This window comes from Protobothrops mucrosquamatus, unplaced genomic scaffold (genome assembly GCF_001527695.2).
Source record: "Protobothrops mucrosquamatus isolate PMUCROS unplaced genomic scaffold, P.Mucros_1.0 scaffold551, whole genome shotgun sequence".
In the NCBI taxonomy this organism is placed as follows: Eukaryota; Metazoa; Chordata; class Lepidosauria; order Squamata; family Viperidae; genus Protobothrops; species Protobothrops mucrosquamatus.
Genome location: NW_015386855.1, coordinates 303397 through 322797, shown reverse-complemented (window position 1 = coordinate 322797; position 19401 = coordinate 303397). Strand labels below are relative to the sequence as shown.

Sequence of the window (19401 nt, the reverse complement as noted above, 5' to 3'; positions counted from 1 at the left end):
CTTTTTCTTAAAATTTTTGGAGGTATTTCCTTTAAAAGTATAACATCTTGGGCAGCAATCTGAAATCTCTGCTGATAAAAAGCTTGTATAATCTCATTACGCCGTGTTTTTCTGGAAAAGTAAACAACAACATCTCTAGGTAGTTTCCTCTGACGTGCAACCCATGAATTTACTCTATAAGCTTTTTCGATTTCTCCAAAAATAATTTCAGGATCGCACTCAAAAACCAGAGCCAGAGCAGCTGCTATTTCCTCCCTCAGTTTCTCCTGTAAATCTTCTTTTAAGCCTCTAATTCTTATAGCATGCTCCATTTCTCTATATTGTGACATTACAATATCATTTTGAGTAATTTCCACACCTTCTTCTACTTTTTCCAGTCTATCCTCCATTCCTTCCATTTTCTCCACCACTTCATCCACCCGTCCCTCTATACGATCTACATGAACTGCAAAACCTTGAAAAATTTGTGACGTGTTCTCACACAATTCATCATTTTTCTTGCTAAGAAGCTGTTCTGTTTCCATTCTCATTTGTTGTACTATTTGCTCGGAGACTTGTGCCAAAGATTCCTGCAAATCTTTAAGAGTAATAGAGGGGGGGGGCGAAGGTGGAGGAGTTTTAGGTTTCTGTTGTGTAATTGGCACAACTGGGGAAGAAATAGCTGTTTTAGGTACTGCAGAAGTTCAAGTACGTTTAGAAGCCATTCTGAAAACACTCTGAGTATAATGCAAAACAAGAGAAAGCAGCAGATATTTAACCAAACTTTCCTTGAATTTAAAAGAGTCCTTTAAAGTATCAATCCACAACAGCAAGTGTTTAGCCAAACTTTTCTTAAGTTCAAAAAAGTTCAAAATGGTCTTTACAATGTATCAATCCACAACCGGAAGAGAAGTGAAAGTTTTCCTTTGAAACAAAGAAACGGCTTGCCCGCAGCCATTTTCTTCTCAGATTAAATATAACAATTGAGAAAGATGTCTTTAAGTCTTCTGAGTTAAAGTCTTTTTATCAATCAAAGTGCAATTTTCCTGGTCCGTTCTGTCTGTTGATTAGTTTACTCACGATTAAAAATCTGAATAAATATCAGAGGTGGAGACAACGTCTGGCTTCGCTGCAAACGAAGACATCCCGAGCTGCAGAGAAAGCTCTGAGCTCCGGAGGAGTTCTCACCTTTGTCCCCCTGGAAAGCTCCTAGGGGGATTAGGGAACTCTACTCCTACTCAGAGTGAAGCTCGCCCTCTCTCCTTCTCCCAAAGAGAAAGCTCAAGCCGCCAAACAGCTGATGCATGCTGCTTCGGCGGCTTTAATGCAGTCCCGGACGGGAGGCTTGCAAAAAAGCCTCCATCGGCCGTCGTCCAGCCACCAAAAGCCGAAATTTCCAGCTTCTCAAACTGTGCTTCAAAAAATCAAGATAAATTACTTGATTTCTCCCAAGCAAAAGAAACTAAAACCTTCTCTCTTTCTGGAATTGCTCATATTCTTCCTGGGCCTGCAGATGAGGAAAACTTCTTTATGCTTTCCAAGAAAGGATTTACTCCTGGCTTGAAGAAACTTTTCTGCTTTTGCTCTTTATCAACTTTCTAATACTCTTCTTTTGTTGTTGTATACATTGTTTGCCTACCTACATGTCAGTGCATTGCCCTAATAAACAACACTCATATGCTGTCACTGTTTATCCTATACTAATTTATCATTCTTTTGCGCAGTACTCAAAGTATGAAGGGGAGATTATATTATATTGATTATAATATATTGATCAGGATTCTAATAACTCTGATGATTGGTCTAAATGTTGAAATGCTGCCAAATAATTAAATTTTGCACCACCATCATTACTGAAACCTCCCATTCCATAAAATATTTGCTTGAATCTAAGGGAGATTATTGGCTAATGACAAGTCACTTGGAAAAATATCAAATAGTTCTTCTAGATAATACTCACATTCAGTTAAAGCAGAGCACTCAATTTAACTTGGCCACCTTTCTTCGCCAATTGAAACAAGATATTGCACATTATTGTGTTCAAACCATTTCTGAAGTGTTTTCTGGGTACCCAGATCTGGCTGATTGGCCCCTTGAGGATCCAGACAGGGATGTGTGTACAGATAGCAGCAGTTTTAAATATCAGTTTTAAACTGACAACGCTGTGGTCAGTTTAGATCAGGTAGTGGAAGCAGAAACTCTCTTGGCTGGAGCTTCAGCTCAGAAAGCTGAACTTGAGTAGAACCTTGATTAGAACCTTGGAGTTGCCAGAAGGTGTGGTTGTCAATATTTATACTGATAGCAGATTTGCTTTTGAAGTGGTACTTGTCCTTGGCATCTTATGGAAAGAGGATGGGTTATTAATTGTGCAAGGAAATCCCATTAAATATGGAGCTGAGATATTACGTTTATTGTTTTGCTTCCTAGCAAAGTAGCTATTATACATATAAGGGCCTACAGTAAGGATGACAGTAAATATGGTTGAGGAAATAGTCTTGCCGACTATACCAAGTCTGCTGCCTTAGGCTCTCTTTCCAGTTGGTATGTGTATGCAGTCATCCCCTCTCAGTTTCCTGCATCATGTCTGTCATATACCACTCAGAATAGGCACAGAGCTCATAAAATGGGTGCTGTTTACCAGGGGAGCTGTGGGTGTGAGATGGTAAAAAAAACATCTCTCAATATATGAGTGATGGCCCCTTTTGAGAGAATTACATGCAAGCACATATTGGGGTTCAAAAGCCATGGCTGAATTTCTGTTAAAGGACTATATTTGTCCAGAATTTTTGATAAAGTTCTTAAAATAGTCAGGCAATGTGTTATTTGTCAAAAAAAAAACCACCCAATCCTGTACTCTTTTGCTTCAATAGTTTGCGAGTGATGTTGGCTCAGTGGTGCTTTATAAAATTCCCGCTGTTAACCAGGCCTAGGCTTGAAATTGATCCCAGCTGCTTGTAACCCCCTGTTAAGTGCTCTGACTGCTATCCAGGGGTATTTACATTGTAAGGGATGAATGTCTTGTGGCCCAACAGACTATGGAAAGTTAAAGGAATTTCAGGATTATGCTTTATAAACTGCTATCCCTAAGCAGAAGAATCTTGGCAAATATATGATATTCATCAGTTACCTTCCAAAAGCCTGAGTGATTTCCTTGAGCTTCTATTTCGGGCCTTTTGGAAATACAGTGATCTGAATCCATAGGTTCCAGAGAACCACTGCTTGGTTAATATGCCTTTTATTGGTCAAAGTAGTGCCCCTGATATCAAGCAGAAAATGCAAATATTGGATAGCGCTTCCACTGAAAAAAAATGGAAAAGCTGCTAGAAGTGGCCTGCAGAGTTTATGTTGCTAGACCTGAAGTAGAGGCTAAGAATGCCAAGAAGGAGAAAAAATGCAGTATTGTGCTGCTTGCCCAAGCCCTACAGAAAGGAACATTAGGAAATGGGGGAGGGGAGGAAGTGCTTATCACGGAACAGTTGGGCAAGGTGGTCTTGTCAGGAATAAGGTAATGATCTCCAGGTTTCAGGCTACTCAGAATAATCAACTACAACTGTTTTCCCTGCAGCATAGCTAATGCAGGATCTGCAAGAAATTTACCCACTTGAATAGGGAATGCCCTTTGTGTACCCAGTCTGCTCCACACCCCATCTCTTGTCAGAGATACAGTATTAGGGGAATCACGGGCAGGGGGACTTTTGTCTCCCAGCCCTTTCACAAACCCCTTCTTCTGCATTCCTAGTAAAAATCCAAGTCGGAGGGAGATCTGTGCCATTTTTTATTGACACCGGGGCATCCTGCTCAATACACAACTGTCTACTGGATGGGCTATTAAAGCATTCCCTGTTGAAATACCTCTTTTGAGATTCACAGTCTGTTTCTGTGTGCCAATACCCTATCAATGTTGAAGCGTTGCAGGGCTTGGAACCTATTATTGAGAACTTCCTTCCTAATGGGCTCATTAAGGAGGTCATTAGCCCTTACAATACACCAATATGATCTGTCAAAAAACCCGATGGCTCTTGTCCTTTCTGTCAGGATTTAAGGGCCATCAATCAGATTATAGTTACACTGCATCAGATGGTACCCAAACCGTACACTCTGATCAGTCAATTACATCCTAATCTTACTTGGTATACAGTTGTAGATTTAAAAAATGCCTTCTTCTGTGTTCCGTTGGCATTGTGGTAGCCAGTGTTTTGGGTGGACATTGGTCATCTGTATCCTTTCTAATTTGGGATCAAATTTTGAAAGAGAAAGTATTCTTGTTCAGTGTAATGGAGGACCTTTAGTAAAAAAAGGACTAGGGGTAGGGGACTAATATTGCTATTTCTATTTCATCTGTCAGCAGCTTTTTGAAAGAAATTGATTGTTTGGATCAATTTCTCTAGAATTGCAGATAAGCCAGAAATGGGAAGCATTATGTTGCAGTTGTTACACTTCTGTTTTCAAAGTTGGTTTCAGAGAGTTGGTATTGGAAGATTGCATCTATGAGGATCTGCCAAGATGTTTTGTTCCAAATGTTCTTTATTGTCTATATGAAGCTTCTGGGAATGGCTGTTGGGGGATTTAGAATGAGATATTATCAATACATTAGTGAATGGCAGCTCTATTTCTCTGATTCAGGTAATTCACAACTAAAATGGGTTACTTCAGTGCAGCAGTGAGCAAATAAGGTAAATGTGAATCCTGGTAAAACTGACATCCCTTTGTTTCAGTATAGGAATTGATTGAATTGGTATTTAGTAGAGTGTGCTTGTTGATTTATCTTCAGAGAGCAAAGAACTTTTGTATCAAAATAGTTGGTATGAGAGACACAGTTGCCTTGTCACAATAGTTATTCATTAGTAACCTCAATATTAGATTATTATCACACTTCTCTTGAATAGTTCTAACTAAGTGTGATTCCATATTTCAGTCCTGTACACAATTAATGTACTAAGCTCCTTAAGTTCATATTTATTGGTTGTGTGCTGACAACTATGACCTGACTGCCAATTAGACATTAATCATTGTTTGGGGAGAGGTGTCCTAAAAAGCTCTAATCAATAATATTTAAGGGATTATCTGCTTCCTTATAGCCTCAACACTTTTTCATTCTGATGGAGCTGTTCTGCTGCTGAGTGGCTAGAAGACTTCATAGTGACCATAGACATCTGTTCTTAACCATGTTGAAGGCCAAGTGATGAAAAGTGAATTGTGACTTCACAGTGCAAGCTCCGCCCTTTTATACTTGTATTGTGGCATCATACCAAAATACCTAAATGCTAGATTTTGCATTGTTATACTGTGAAGCTAATTTTGTCGGTCTTTATTGCCTTGTCTGAAGATGCTTATGGTGACAATCTCCTTTTTTATGGAACAAATTTCTGATAAAAGATAGGCAAGCCTGCACTGAAATGTTTCTTTTTTCTAAAAGTAATATTCAACTTTATTTAACATTATTGACATGCAGTTGCTTATAAAATATTAGTCTTGCTTATAAAATTAATGATGTCCATTTGAATAATTGAAATGAAATACTGCATTTTTGAAAACATTCCTAATAGTAAAAGAGAGGATAGAATGTATATATTTGCTTCAGATATTAGGGATCTTCAGTGTTTGTTTTTGTATATGGCCAAAAAATACCCTAAAATGATCAGAAATGTGTTATGTATATTTGGTCAAAGTAATGCTGGATGTCTTGATATGCTAATTTGTAAGACTCTTGCTATTCATTTCTCTCATTTCTTCCCTGCTGAAGTGGCATACTTGGAGCAATGACCATTGAAGTATTTTTCTTCTAGTAAAACAATTTCCTTTTAGAAATGTTTTTTTGATTGAAATTTTAAATTAAATGCAAATTTAATTCATGAGACAAAAATAACCTATTAGCTGAAATTCTGCCCTTAATGTTATTAAAATCTTTAGTTTCCTTCTTGTATTTTTTTCTGAAATGAGCTTGTGAATACTAGCATTTGTTTTAAAGCCACTTTTCATTTTTAGTTTTCCATTTCAGTTTTGTAAAGACAGTTGTGAACTTTGGATATACAGTATACATTTAGCCATACTTCAGAAATAAGAAAATATTCCAAAAGCTATGGAAAATCTCATTTAAATATTTCTTTTAACACTTGTTTTTCAAATAGCAGTTGCTTTTGTTGGTTGTAGCTTCCTCCTTTGATCCCTGAACAAGTGTTTCAAGAGAGATTATATTATGTAGGTTGGTGACTTTTAATTGACTTTAATTGAAATTTGGCAAAATGAAATTGTATTTTACTACATGTTGATACGTTGGGAAACTATATCATCTTTATTGTTAGCATTAATCCATTAACAATCCATGAACTTCTCACTTTCTTATATTATTGGAGCTCTCTTTCATTTTATAGCTGGCTTAAGTCCTGCTGAGATTCAGCAGTTATGGAAAGAAGTTACTGGAGTTCACAATATGGAAGACAATGGCATTAAGCATGGTGGGCTAGACCTCACTACTAACAATTCTTCTTCTACTACCTCCTCTACCACTTCCAAAGCATCGCCACCAATAACTCATCAGTCCATAGTGAATGGACAGTCATCAGTTTTAAATGCAAGAAGAGACAGGTAATAAGAGAACTCATCTGCTTTTTCATCTGGTATAAATATTCATCAGTATCGCTCACACAATTAAGTCAACTTAAAATTGAGCAAAATGTTGCTTTGAATCTAGTCATTTTGATTTAGTTTTAAAAATTGACTATTTTAAACAGTTTTAACCAATGAAGAGAACTATCATACTTTCCCTGTCTGATTTATGGGATTTGTTACTGTTCTTTGGATATGTTTTTTCTGCCTTAAAGCACACAAGGATGACCCTAAAAGAGGGATTATATAAATAAGACAATCATGCAATGTAATTTTAAAAATGTTATTTCTACCCTATTCTTCCTCCAAGAGCATAATTCAGCATACATGAACTGCTACCCTCTTTATCCTTAGAGGGTTAAACTAAGAGATTGTGAAAGGACTAGATTCATTCAGCCACATTAAGTTTAAAGCCTGATCTCCACCTCTTCAAGCCACTACATAAAACTGGACTTATTTTATTTAAGTGATCTTGTTTAAGGATCACATAAAAGCCACACTGAAACTAAAGGACATCATACCACCAGTGTGCCACTGGTGATAAATAGCAACCAATTCTTCTGATCAAAATTTTTAATTGCTAGTGGACATTGGACTGGATCCAGATGAACTTATTCTATCCAAGTACATCATTTTAGGATTGAGATTCTAGATCCAAGCCACTAATGCCAGTCTTTTGTAATTAGTCAACTAACAAGGGAATCTATCTGGTATTGATATTCTTTTATTACAGCATAACATCATTTCTGAAACATATAAGGGTTTTAACAAGACTATAAACATATGGTATGATAGTGTAATTCTAATCCAGGATATATCTAGGATTTACCTCAATGGTATTTATCTATTTATTTATTCTTTTATTTTATTTATTTAGTAAATGTATATGCCACCCATCTCACTGTCAAGCGAAACTGGGTAGCTTACAACATTTATGAAGTTTGCAGAGGTGGTAGTGCCATGGCTATGTTCAACAAAGTTAATTAAATGGAATCATATGTCCATTTGAATTCAAACTACTTACAGTAATAACTGTGGACAGTCAGTTTTAAATGCATCCTGAAGTTTACCATCAATATGAAAATTAGATCATTTACACTTCACATCTCAATGTATTAGTTAACTGGCACAGAAGTAGTCACATATATAGCTTACAACTTACAGTAGCTGTAGCAGCATCCTTATATGAAGTACAATGTATGCAAAGTATATTGGACACATTTGTCTTCTTTTACCTGCATTTACTAGAAACATATGAATCCCGAGGTAAAGAGGGGATGCTGTAAAAGTAGTGACGTGTCTATCAGGCAGATATGCATCCATGAGTATTATTCTGCCTAGCACAAAGTACACACCACACACATTTATTTGTTTGTTTATTTATTTATTTAATATTTTGCATTTCTAAGCTGCCCATCTCCCTCAAAGAGGGTCTCTGCCCCTACAACCTATCTAATCCAACCAGGCCATTAACCATGGTCAGCTTTATTTATTTATTGCCACAAACAAATGACTGGATTATGCATGGAAGAGACCATGCCATGGGATTTGGATCATGGAGAGGGGAAACTGAATGGTGGATATTTGCAAATTAGGTTGTGCTGTTCTCAGACCCCATTTGTTCAAGTGTTCTCTAAATACCATGGGAAAAACCTGCAAGAACAACTTATGCATGTTTATCTATGAATTTTGTGATCATGAAACTATAGCTGAAGTGTAGCTGCCCTTATAGCCAGCTCTCAAGCCTGGTTGCCATGGCCTCACTTACTTTCTATTCTATTTGAGATGACATGTAACTTCTACTTCAACTCAACTAAATGTCTGATATGAATTCTTGCATTTGCCAGAACCTACTATTTTCTAACTACTTTGGTGATATAAAGAAGGCTGCTAATGTGCAAGAAGATCCTAGTCAAGGAGAAACAACTAGAGTGGCATTAAAGTTTACATCATCCACTCTATTAAAGGACTAGTTATACAAAGCCATAATTTCAATAGTTGCATCAGGTCTAATGCCTTCAAATATTTACCTTTTTTCTGATGGCTTCATTCATTGTAAATTATACCTTCAGTGACACAATTTACCTATTACTGCTCTTTGTAGCTGAATCTCTTTGGCAGCTACGTGTGTACTTGAGCATCCACTAGGTTAAACTTAAAGATAGTGTCTTCATTATAGAATAGAATAGAATCTCCAGTGATGGAGCGCCCATGATTTCTGAAGGCAAGCTGTTCCACTAGTTAATTGTCCTCACTGTTAGGAAGTTTCTCCTTAATTCCAGGTTGCTTCTCTCTTTGGTCAGTTTCCAACCATTGTTTCTTGTACTGCCCTCTGGTGCTTTGGAGAATAGTTTGATGCCCTCTTCTTTGTGGCAGCCCTTCAAATACATTTGTATATAAACATCTAAGACTTTTATGTCTGTCTGTGGGTATGTTTTCTGGATCTCCTGATTGTTGTTTGATTTTTTTCTTCTTCTCATCACTCCCTACCTCTTTGTTTGATTTGTTTTCTTGGGATTTATGATTGGTTTTGTGTTCTAGAGATTCTAATGATTGTTCCCCCTTCCCCCTCAATTTTAGTTTAAAGCCCTTCTAATGAGTTGGGCCAGTCTTTTTCCAAGTACATTTTCCCCTGTTTCCATGAGGTGCAGCCCATCCCTTGCCAAGAGTCCATTGCGTAGGAAATGCAGTCCAGGGTCCAGGAAACCAAATTTTTCTTGGCGACATCAACCTTTACCCAGTGGTTTATGTCTGGAATTCTTTTTCCCTCAATGGGTGTTGGCCTTTTGTTGGGAGTACTGATGAGAACACTACTTGTGCTCCTAGCTCCTTAACTTTATTGCCTAGTTGCTTATAGTCTCTCAGTATTGTGCTCAGGTTCCTTGTTGTGTCATTCGTCCCAATGTGAAGGAATAGGAGTGAGTAGTAATCTGTGGCCCTAATTATTTTGGTTAGGTTCTTAGCCATGTCTTTGATTTTTGCTCCAGGGAGACAACATACCTCCCTGGATTGTATATCTGGTCTGCAGATGGCTGATTTTGTTCCTTTGAGAATAGAATCTAATATCACCAGCACTCGTCTTCTTTTTTTTTGGGGGGGGTGTGTGCAGTCTGAGGTGCTTTTCTTTGTCTCAGGTGTGTATGTTGATGTGACTTTTAAGGGATATTTGGAGTTGTTTCTTTGCTAGGTGTCTGCATGTTTTCTTTGAGGGGGAGGTTGTGGGTCTGTGTATTTCCATCTAGGGGGAGAAATCGATTGCTCAGTTTTAATGGTGCTGTTTCTGGTTAGATTGGGCATCAGGGGTTTGTTAGATGTATGCCGCTTCTTCCTTTGAAGTAGATAAGTAGTGATAAGTAGTAATGGGAGACTTCAGCTACCCAGATATCAGCTGGGAGACCAACTCTGCAGCTAGTGGAATATCAAACAGATTCCTAACCAACCTAGCCGACAACTTTGTCATCTAGAAAGGTAGAGGAGGGAACTAGAAGTAAATTCTTACTAATAGAGAAGAAGTGATAGAAAGAGTTGAAGTTGCTGGAACCTTGGGGTAAAGTGACCATGTCATACTGGAATTCAATATAATGCAAACACAAGCAATAGAAAATAATTCAACCAATGTCTTAAACTTCAAAAGAGCTGATTTTAACAAACTCAGAGAGAGCCTAGGAAAGAAAATCCTAGAGGGGAAAATCCTAAAGGGGAAAACAACTCAAGAAGCATGGGAAACTCTGAAAAATGCTATCATAAAAGCCCAATCCAGCACAATACCACTGTAAAATAAAAACAGGAAAGTCAAGAAGAAACCAGCATGGTTGCACAAAGATCTCTCAGACAAACTGAAAGACAAAAAGGACAAGTACAAAAAAATGGAAAGAGGGACATATAACCAAACCTGATTATCAGCAGACAGACAGAACATGCAAAGACGAAGTCAGGAAAGCAAAGACTCAGAATGAACAAAGACTTGCAACAGAAATCAAGGATAATAAAAAAAGTTTCTTTCAACATATTAATAACAAGAAAAAAGTCAAGGAAACTGTAGGTCCACTAAAGAGAGAAGATGGCAAGAAAGTAACAAGCAATAGGGAGAAAGCAGAGCTGCTTAACTCATTATTTGCATCAGTCTTCACACAAAAAGAAATTATAGCACAACATATCAAAAAAAAACGCTGCAAAAGACAAACTAGAAAAAAAAATTAGAATAAGCAAGAAAATGGTAAGAGAACACCTATCCAACCTTGATGAATATAAATCACCAGGACCTGACATTACATTCCAGAGTTCTGAAGGAGCTGGCAGATGTTATCTCGGAACCATTACACCATATCTTTCAAAAATCCTGGAGCACCAGGGAAGGACTGATGTGGTTCCCATCTTCAAGAAAGGGAAGAAAAAAAACAGATCTAGGAAACTACAGATCAATTAGTCTAACATCAATAACTGGGAAGGTCTTGAAAAAGACAATAAAAACAATCTGTGAACAACTAGAAGCAAACAAAGTTATAACTAGTAGCCAGCACGGGTTTGTTAAAAACAGATCGTGCCAAACCAATCTTATTTCATTCTTTGATAAAGTGACCAAATTAGTGGACCAGCAAAACACTGTGGACATAGTATATTTAGATTTCAGTAAGGCATTCAACAAAGTAGACCATAATCTACTGCTTGGTAAGCTAGAAAAAGGTGGAATAGACAACATCAGCACCAGATATATTTGTAGCTGGCTGATAAACCATACTCAATGAGTAGTCTTCAATGATACTACATCCACATGGAGAGAAGTAAGCAGTGGGGTACCACAAGGTTTCGTCTTAGGCCCAGTACTCTTCAATATCTTCATCAATGAATTAGATGAGGGAATAGAAGGGAAACTCATCAAATTTGCAGATGACAATAAACTGGCAGGAATAGCCAACACCCCAGAAAACAAGATCTGGATTCAAAAAGATCTTTTTTTTTTTTAATTGAAAATTTGTAAAAGTTTTACAATATAACTCCCCTCCTCCCCAAAATCCACCCTCCCCCACCCCCCTCCCTCCCCCCCCGACTTCCCAGAGCCACACACAGGGTTAACAATACAATAATTATACTCTGTCTTAAATTATATCACCCTTAAGTTAACAATTCTATAACATCCTTTAGCTCTCTTCTAAACAAACATATTAAACATTATTATTACTAATTAAAAAAAATAAAATAAAAAATAAACTACATTAACAATCTAAAATTAGGATTCAAAAAGATCTTGACAAACTGGAACACTGGGTCCTAGCCAACAAAATGAATTTTAAAGTGGAGAAAAGCAAAGTTTTTCATTTATGCAGGAAAAATCAAAAATATAAGTACAGATTAGGTGAGACCTTGCTCAAAAATAGTAACCGTGAAAGGGACTGAAAGACAAAAAGGAATTTCTGGGAAGTGTAGTCAGAAATTGCAATGGTGCTGAAACAGCTATAGCTTTCCCAAATTTAAGTCCCACAGGAGAGATGTATCCTCATATTCTCTAGGTTAGCGCATTTGAGTTACCTTGGTTTAATAATTGTTGCCCTGTGCTTTCCAATTTCACACAACTGAAGATTACAAACAGACACAAAAGTTTTAGTAGTATAAAGAGGTTCAACTGAGTAAGCAACATCGTATACACACAAAACATCTAATTGGAAATATAAATTTTCCGCATATAAGCAAGCTGGCTATACTTGGAAGTGGAAAGAAAAATGTATTTTTATTTTTTAAGGGGTATGAGTTGAAAAGAAGAGGATAGAGAGATTTGTCCCCCTTATATATTTTATTGCTTTAGAACTAAAAATAAAAGCACTCTTAAAGGGCTCCAAAATGGGATGGGGAATTTTCTGTGGGAGACAACTAGATATTCTCCATCTGTGGCAGCAATAGTAATCCATTCCAGTAATTTGTCAGCGGTTACAGCAACAGTTCTGGTTCTCTCTCTATGGTAGCAAATCACAGACAAATCAGGCACTTCAGGCTCTGAGCTTTAAAACTTGCTAATTTCCTTCCCCTGAAGAACCCACCCTATCGAAATCTAATAGGTTCCTGACCAACCTAGCTGACAACTTTGTTGTCCAAAAGATAGAGGAGGAAACTAGAGGGACAGCCATACTGGACTTAATTCAGAAAAGAAGTGATAGAGGGAGTTGAAATTGTAGGAACCTTGGGTGAGAGTGACCATGTCATACTGGAATTCAATATAATACTAACACAAGCAATAGAACATAATGATACCAGAGTCTTAGATTTTAAAAGAGCTGATTTTAACAAACTCAGAGAGAACTTGGTAAAGATTCCTTGGATGAAAATCCTAAAGGGGAAAATAACTCCAGAAGCTTGGGAAACTCTGAAAAATACAATCATAAAAGCCCAGTCCAGCATAGAATTGCTGAAAAAATAAAAACAAGAAATCCAAGAAAAAAACAGCACGGCTGCACAATGATCTCTCTGATACACTGAAAGACAAAAAGGACAATTACAAAAAATGGAAAGAGGGACACATAACTAAGGCAGAATATCAGCAGATAGCCAGAATCTGCAAAGACGGAGTCAGGAAAGCAAAGGCTCAGAATGAACAAAGACTTGCAACAAAAGTCAAAGATAATAAAAAAAATTATTTCAACATATAAATAACAAGAAAAAAATCAGGGAAATAGTCGGTCCACTAAGATAAGATAAGATAAGATAAGATAAGATAAGATAAGATAAGATAAGATAAGATAAGATAAGATAAGATAAGATAAGATAAGATAACCTTTATTGTCATTTTTGTACTGTGGGCACAATGGCACACATCAAAAATGAAATTTAGTTGCCCGCTTTCAAAGTGAAACACATACATGACACACACCTAAACATACTATGAACAACATATGTATAGACCCACATCCCTACATATACGTAGCAATGAATATTAAATATTGTCCATCTTGAATATATAACGGAAGGAGGAAGCTTGAGAAGATGGCAAGGAAGTAACAGGCAGCAGAAAGAAAGCAGATCTGCTTAACTCATTTTTGCATTGGTCTTCATGCAAAAAGAAACTATAGCCCAACCTACCAAAAACATAACTGTAAGAGACAGACTAGAAATAAAAGTTAAAATAAGCAAAAAAAAAAATGGTAAGAGAACACCTATCTGATCCTGATAAATGTAAGTCTCCGGGACCTAACGGATTACATCCCAGAGTTCTAAAGGAGCTTGCAGATGTCATCTCAGAACCACTGTACCATATCTTTTAAAAAATTCTGGAGCACTGGGGAACTAGTAGAGAACTGGAAAAGGGCTGATGTGGTTCCCATCTTCAAAAGGGGGGGGGAAACAGACCCTGGAAACTATAGACCAATCAGCCTAACATCAATATCCGGGAAGATACTAGAAAAGCTAATCAAAAAACACATCTGCAAACATCTAGAAACAAGTAAAATAATAACTAAAAGTCAGCATGGGTTTGTTAAAAACAGATTATGCCAAACCAATCTTATTTCATTCCTTGGCAAAGTGACTAAATTTGTAGACCAGCAAAATGCTGTGGACATAGTATACTTAGACTTCAGCAATCAACAAAGTAGACCACAACCTACTTCTTGGAAAGCTAAAAAAGAGTGGGATAGATAGCATCACCATCAGATGGATTTTTAACTGGCTGACAAACCTTATTCAATGAGTAGTCCTTAATGGTACTATTTCTACATGGAGGGAAGTAAGCAGTACCACAAGGTTCTGTCCTAGGCCCAGTACTCCTCAACATCTTCATAAATGACTTAGGTGAGGGAATAGAAGGGGAACTTATCAAATTTGCAGATGATACTAAGCTGGCAAGAATAGCCAACACCCTAGATGATAGGTTCAAGATCCAGATGGATCTTGAGAGTCTTGAACACTGGGCCCTATCTAACAAAATTAAATTCAGTCTAGAGAAAAGTAAAGTCTTACACTTAGGCAAGAAAAACCAAAAATACATATAGATTGGGTGAAATCAGGCTTAATAACAGTGAGAGGGTTCTTGGAGTTCTTAATGGACAATCAATTAAATATGAGCTAACAGTGTGCGGCGGCAGCCAAAAAAGCCAATGCAATCCTAAATTGCATTAACAGAGGGATTCGATCAAGATCATGTGAGGTACTAATACCACTCTATAAAGCCTTAGTAAAACCATACCTAGAATACTGCAACCAGTTTTGGTCACCACACTATAAAAAATGATGTTGAGACTCTAGAAAGAGTGCAGAGAAGAGCAACAAAGTTGATTAGGGGACTGAAGGCTAAAACATATGAAGAATGATTACAGGAACTGGGCATGGCTAGTCTAGTGAAGAGAAGGACCAGGGGAGACATGATAGCAGTCTTCCAATATTTGAGGGGCTGTCACAGAGAGGAGGGGGTCAACCTATTTTCCAAAGCACCTGAAGGCCAAACAAGGAATAATGGATGGAAACTGATCAAGGAGAGCTTCAACCTAGAAATAAGGAGAAATTTTCTGACAGTGAGAACAATTAACCAATGGAACCGCTTGCCTTCAGAAGTTATGGGAGCTTCACCACTGGAAGCTTTCAAGAAGAACTGGACTACTATCTGTCAGAAATGATGTATGGTCTCCTGCTTGGGTGGGGGGTTGGACTAGACCTACAAGGTCCCTTCCAACTCTGTTATCCTAAGCATCTAGGCCTTCCCATCCATCTTCAACAGAAGCATGGCTGAACCTAGGCTGAGAAGAAGCAACTAAACTAAAAGAGGACAATTGTAATTCAGAACAGTTTGAATCAGTACAGTTCATTCTAAGGATGGGATAAATTCAGAATATTTTGTCTCAACTGTGAAACAAAAGACTGAAAATACAGTGCATTTTATCAAAACTGATTAAGTCTATATTATTACTATTATTATTATTATTATTATTATTATTATTATTATTATTATTATTATTATTATTATTATTACATTTTATTTATAGGCAAAATGTTAATTTGAAGTCAAAAATAAAACTGAGCATACCATGCAGTACAGTATTTCTTTTCATTTTTATAAACAATCATTTTTGGTTTTTTTCTTCTCTGATCTGATTTAAACTTGCAATTGAAACTTCAGCAGGACAATTAATTTTTTTTTATTATCATAGGTTTACTGTTTTGGCCTTTTTGAGCCTTATCATAACCTGTCAAATTCAAGTGCTATGCTTTTGAGATGAATCTTATGCCATATTCTTTTACTGCAGCTCATCACATGAGGAGTCTGGAGCCTCTCATACTCTCTATGGGCATGGAGTTTGCAAATGGCCTGGATGTGAAAGCATTTGTGAAGATTTTGGACAGTTTTTAAAGTAAGTTGGTTTTTGAGTTTGATTATAGGTTATAAGATTACAAAGACATAAAACTGAGCTGTAAATATATGGCATTGCTGCTGTTACTGGTTTAGTTGGCAAAATATATCACAAGTAGAACACCAAAGTCTATTCCACAAATAGAATTGTTCCCCTTTCTTTCATCTAAAATAATTCTAAAGACTTTTAGTAGCATGGTTTTTAATTTACCTCTTTACAGAAATTTTCCTAGAAAATAACTTGTACTCAACTATACTACCTACAAGAGTTAGAACAGCTATGGGCCTGTGGGCCTCAGGCAGTGTTCTAGATGTTGATGGGAATGGGATTCAGCCAGTAGTGGGATTCAAATATGTGAACAACCGGTTCTCTGTGTGGATGCCGCTTCCGAAAATCCATTCTGGGCTTGGGCAACAAAAAATTAGCTACCGGTTCTGCCGAACTGGTGCGAACTGGCTGAATCCCACCACTAGATTCAGCACTATAGATGATATCTTGGTGGAAGAAATAAGGATGCTTAATTAGCATGAACAATCATTGTTCTTACTATGAAGTGTGAATTTATTCATCAGTTCTTAAACTTAGCTTTCAAAGAAATCTCCATTATTGGAACACTCCATTATTAAGTTTCTAAAAATGGTATTTGGAAGGTCCCTTCCAAAATTAAGTTGGCCATCACAGCAGCATGATCAAAACTTTGCCCTTTTGTACATGTGTTGATATCACACATCCATGCAAAGTGGCAGGGCTTTGGTCATACTGCAACAGCTACCGTTTTGGTTTCTTGGCTTGCAAACACTGCTTGGAGCTCCAGCACCTTTATAGAACATGATGACCAAAGTTCCTACTTACTTTAGTCTGGGACTACAACCTGCATGGAACAAGGCTTCATGAGGGCACTACTTCTTAATCTTGCAATGAATGCAGAGTCCTTACTCATAGGCATTCCTCTTTTGCTTTGGAAAACTGGGAGCATGAGAGAAATACATTCAGTTTTAATTTCTATGCCACTTTTCCACAAGGAAATGTTGCAATACTATGTTCAATCCAACAAATGTGAAGGGATAGCAAAAACCTCAACCAGAATACCATAGATATTGCTACATATGTTGAATACAAATATTTTGTAAGAATATTCTTCACATTCTGGGTGAAAAATCAGTTAGTAGGAAATTTATAAGATGACTACCCACTTTTCTAATGCCACTATTCCTTAGAATAATCCCTTATTGGCACAAATGCAGAAAAATGTAAGCGTAGCTAGAACATATAAGCAGTAATTCCAAACATTTAATGACATGTTTGAGAAGATAAAGCGTGCATTAGAGAATTACAGGTTCTCTATCATCCCACATTATCATGTTTTTAATTTAACCCTTTGTTTAAATTTGTATCCTGTCATACTATGAAGTATAGAATAAAAATCCAACATATTTGTTTGCATTCAGCATGAATGGGTGGCGTGTATGTTTAAAATTAGGAGTAACATCAAAGCAAAATAAAATTAAGAGCAAACTATCCAACAATTTTATAAAGTTTGTGTAATTATCTTATATTTTCTTTCTGTGTACTGTGAAAGGACTTAAGCCAAATGGAGTCACTTTGCTAAAACAGTCATGCAGGGCTTTAGTGAACAAAGAATCCTAATGAAAAGTTATAGGTAGGTTTATATAGATGAGTAACTTCACAAGCTGATGCTCTTATGTTGTCATGGTGCAACTAACAGGTTGAATGAACTGCTTCATGCTTCATCAACAATTAAGTTAATTAGCTCATTTGAAATTGCACTGCTTTGTTGCCAGGATGTTGGTATAAATGTCAGAAAGGACTGTTTACAAATGGTATACAGCCATGGGGAGATAGACTCAGCAGTTTAACAACAGAGCATAGACATAAAGCTCATAATGGCTTTAGAAAAAAGTGCTATTTTCATATGCCTGCAAGTTTACATACATACTTTACATACTATGATCTGTAATATTTCTGTTTATAGATTAAAGAAGTTATACTGTTTGCCTCTGGGATTTAATTAAGCTGCTGAAAATTATTCCAGATGAAAGTAACCCATATACACCATATATTGTTCTAAGCATAATTGATAAAAGTGTTGTAACTGGCTTAGCTCCATTTTTTTCTTATCCAAAAAACCCAATTTGTATAAATACTTCTACTCACCCAGAGTGTAATTATATTAGTCTTTGGCTTAGTCCTTTCACAATTATTTTGACATTTGCTTTTACAGTTATTTTGTAAGACACTGATTTAATAATTAGAATATATTATAATAGGTTTTAGATTAATGATAAAATATGCCTTGTTTATCACTGTTGCTATTTATTTCTGCTTATTGTCAAAAGAAATTGTCACCCATGACATCACTTTCTGCTTTCTAAAATAGGCTGGTCAAATGTACAGTATATCTCATTTCCATGTGCTATTCAATGCTTAATTTTCTATCATTGTCCCATACCTTGATCTACAAAGCCAAAGTGCTCTTGTGGACTGTATACAACCTAGAAATCATAGGATTCATTGTGGTCCCAAAGAAAAGCCTCCATACATTATTGAGCTTTTCTATTAGATTTAAATCCAAAATTAAAAAGACATAAAATTCGTCTTTCTTTTTGAAATGGTGATATGCTTTGCAGTCATCTGAATCTGCTTGTATATAGTCCTCTTAGTCTCTTTCACTGCAAAGACCCACTTTAATTTTTAAAAAAACAAACCTTTTATATCAATTCAGTTTCAATTTAAAGCCAAAGAACAAGCTAAATTTTCTCCAATCCTCTAACTATATAGGGCGCATGTGTCAAAATTGCCACATCACGTGATGTGTTGCAATATATTGCGACTTTTTTTGCATTGCTGGAGCTGGGATGGGCGCAGCCTCCATATGATGCAACCGGCCCTCAGGCTGGCAGTTTGACACACCTGATATAGGGCATTACATGTCTAATGGCAGTAGTTTTCAAAGCCTTGCTCCTATGTACTGTTTCCAAGAATGCTGTAAGTTCTGGCATGATACTTATTAATAGACCTAGTGCTAGTATATTGTACTGAAATAAAATATTCATGAAGAATGCTGTCCAAATTTAGTTTTTGTTTCAGAAATATCCTGGTAATAGACTGAATATACTTCTAATGTATATAGTAAGCTTAACTTGTTGTGTCCTGAGCCTGCAAAAGCAGGCTTGGGACGTTGCAAGAGTCCCGGGCATTTGCAAAAGCTGCCCGGGACCAGACTGAGTGGCGCCGGCCTTGCGCACATGCGCAAGGCAGGAAAAGACTGCCTTATGATTGGTTGGATTTGCCCGGGGATCAGAAGGTATAAATAGAGGCCTGCGTGCCTCTGCTCGGGTTGTTCGTAGATTGGAAGCAGAGAATAAAGACTTGTTAGAAATGCTTCGTCTCAAGCGCCATTATTCTCCGGACTTAACACTGGCGACGAAGGTGGGATTCAGTCTATACAGCTAGGAAAGCTTGAAGA

At 37.0% G+C, this 19401-nt stretch overlaps 1 protein-coding gene across 1 annotated transcript in view; it reads left to right on the top strand.

Annotated features, from left to right (window-relative positions):
* FOXP2 (forkhead box P2) overlaps positions 1-19401 on the top strand; it is a 278095-nt gene that overhangs the window by 189953 nt on the left and 68741 nt on the right. The window contains exons 8-9 of the mRNA XM_015817103.1: positions 6351-6564; positions 15810-15914. Coding sequence (XP_015672589.1) covers positions 6351-6564; positions 15810-15914 — 319 coding nt within the window. The remainder of the gene's footprint in view (positions 1-6350; positions 6565-15809; positions 15915-19401) is intronic.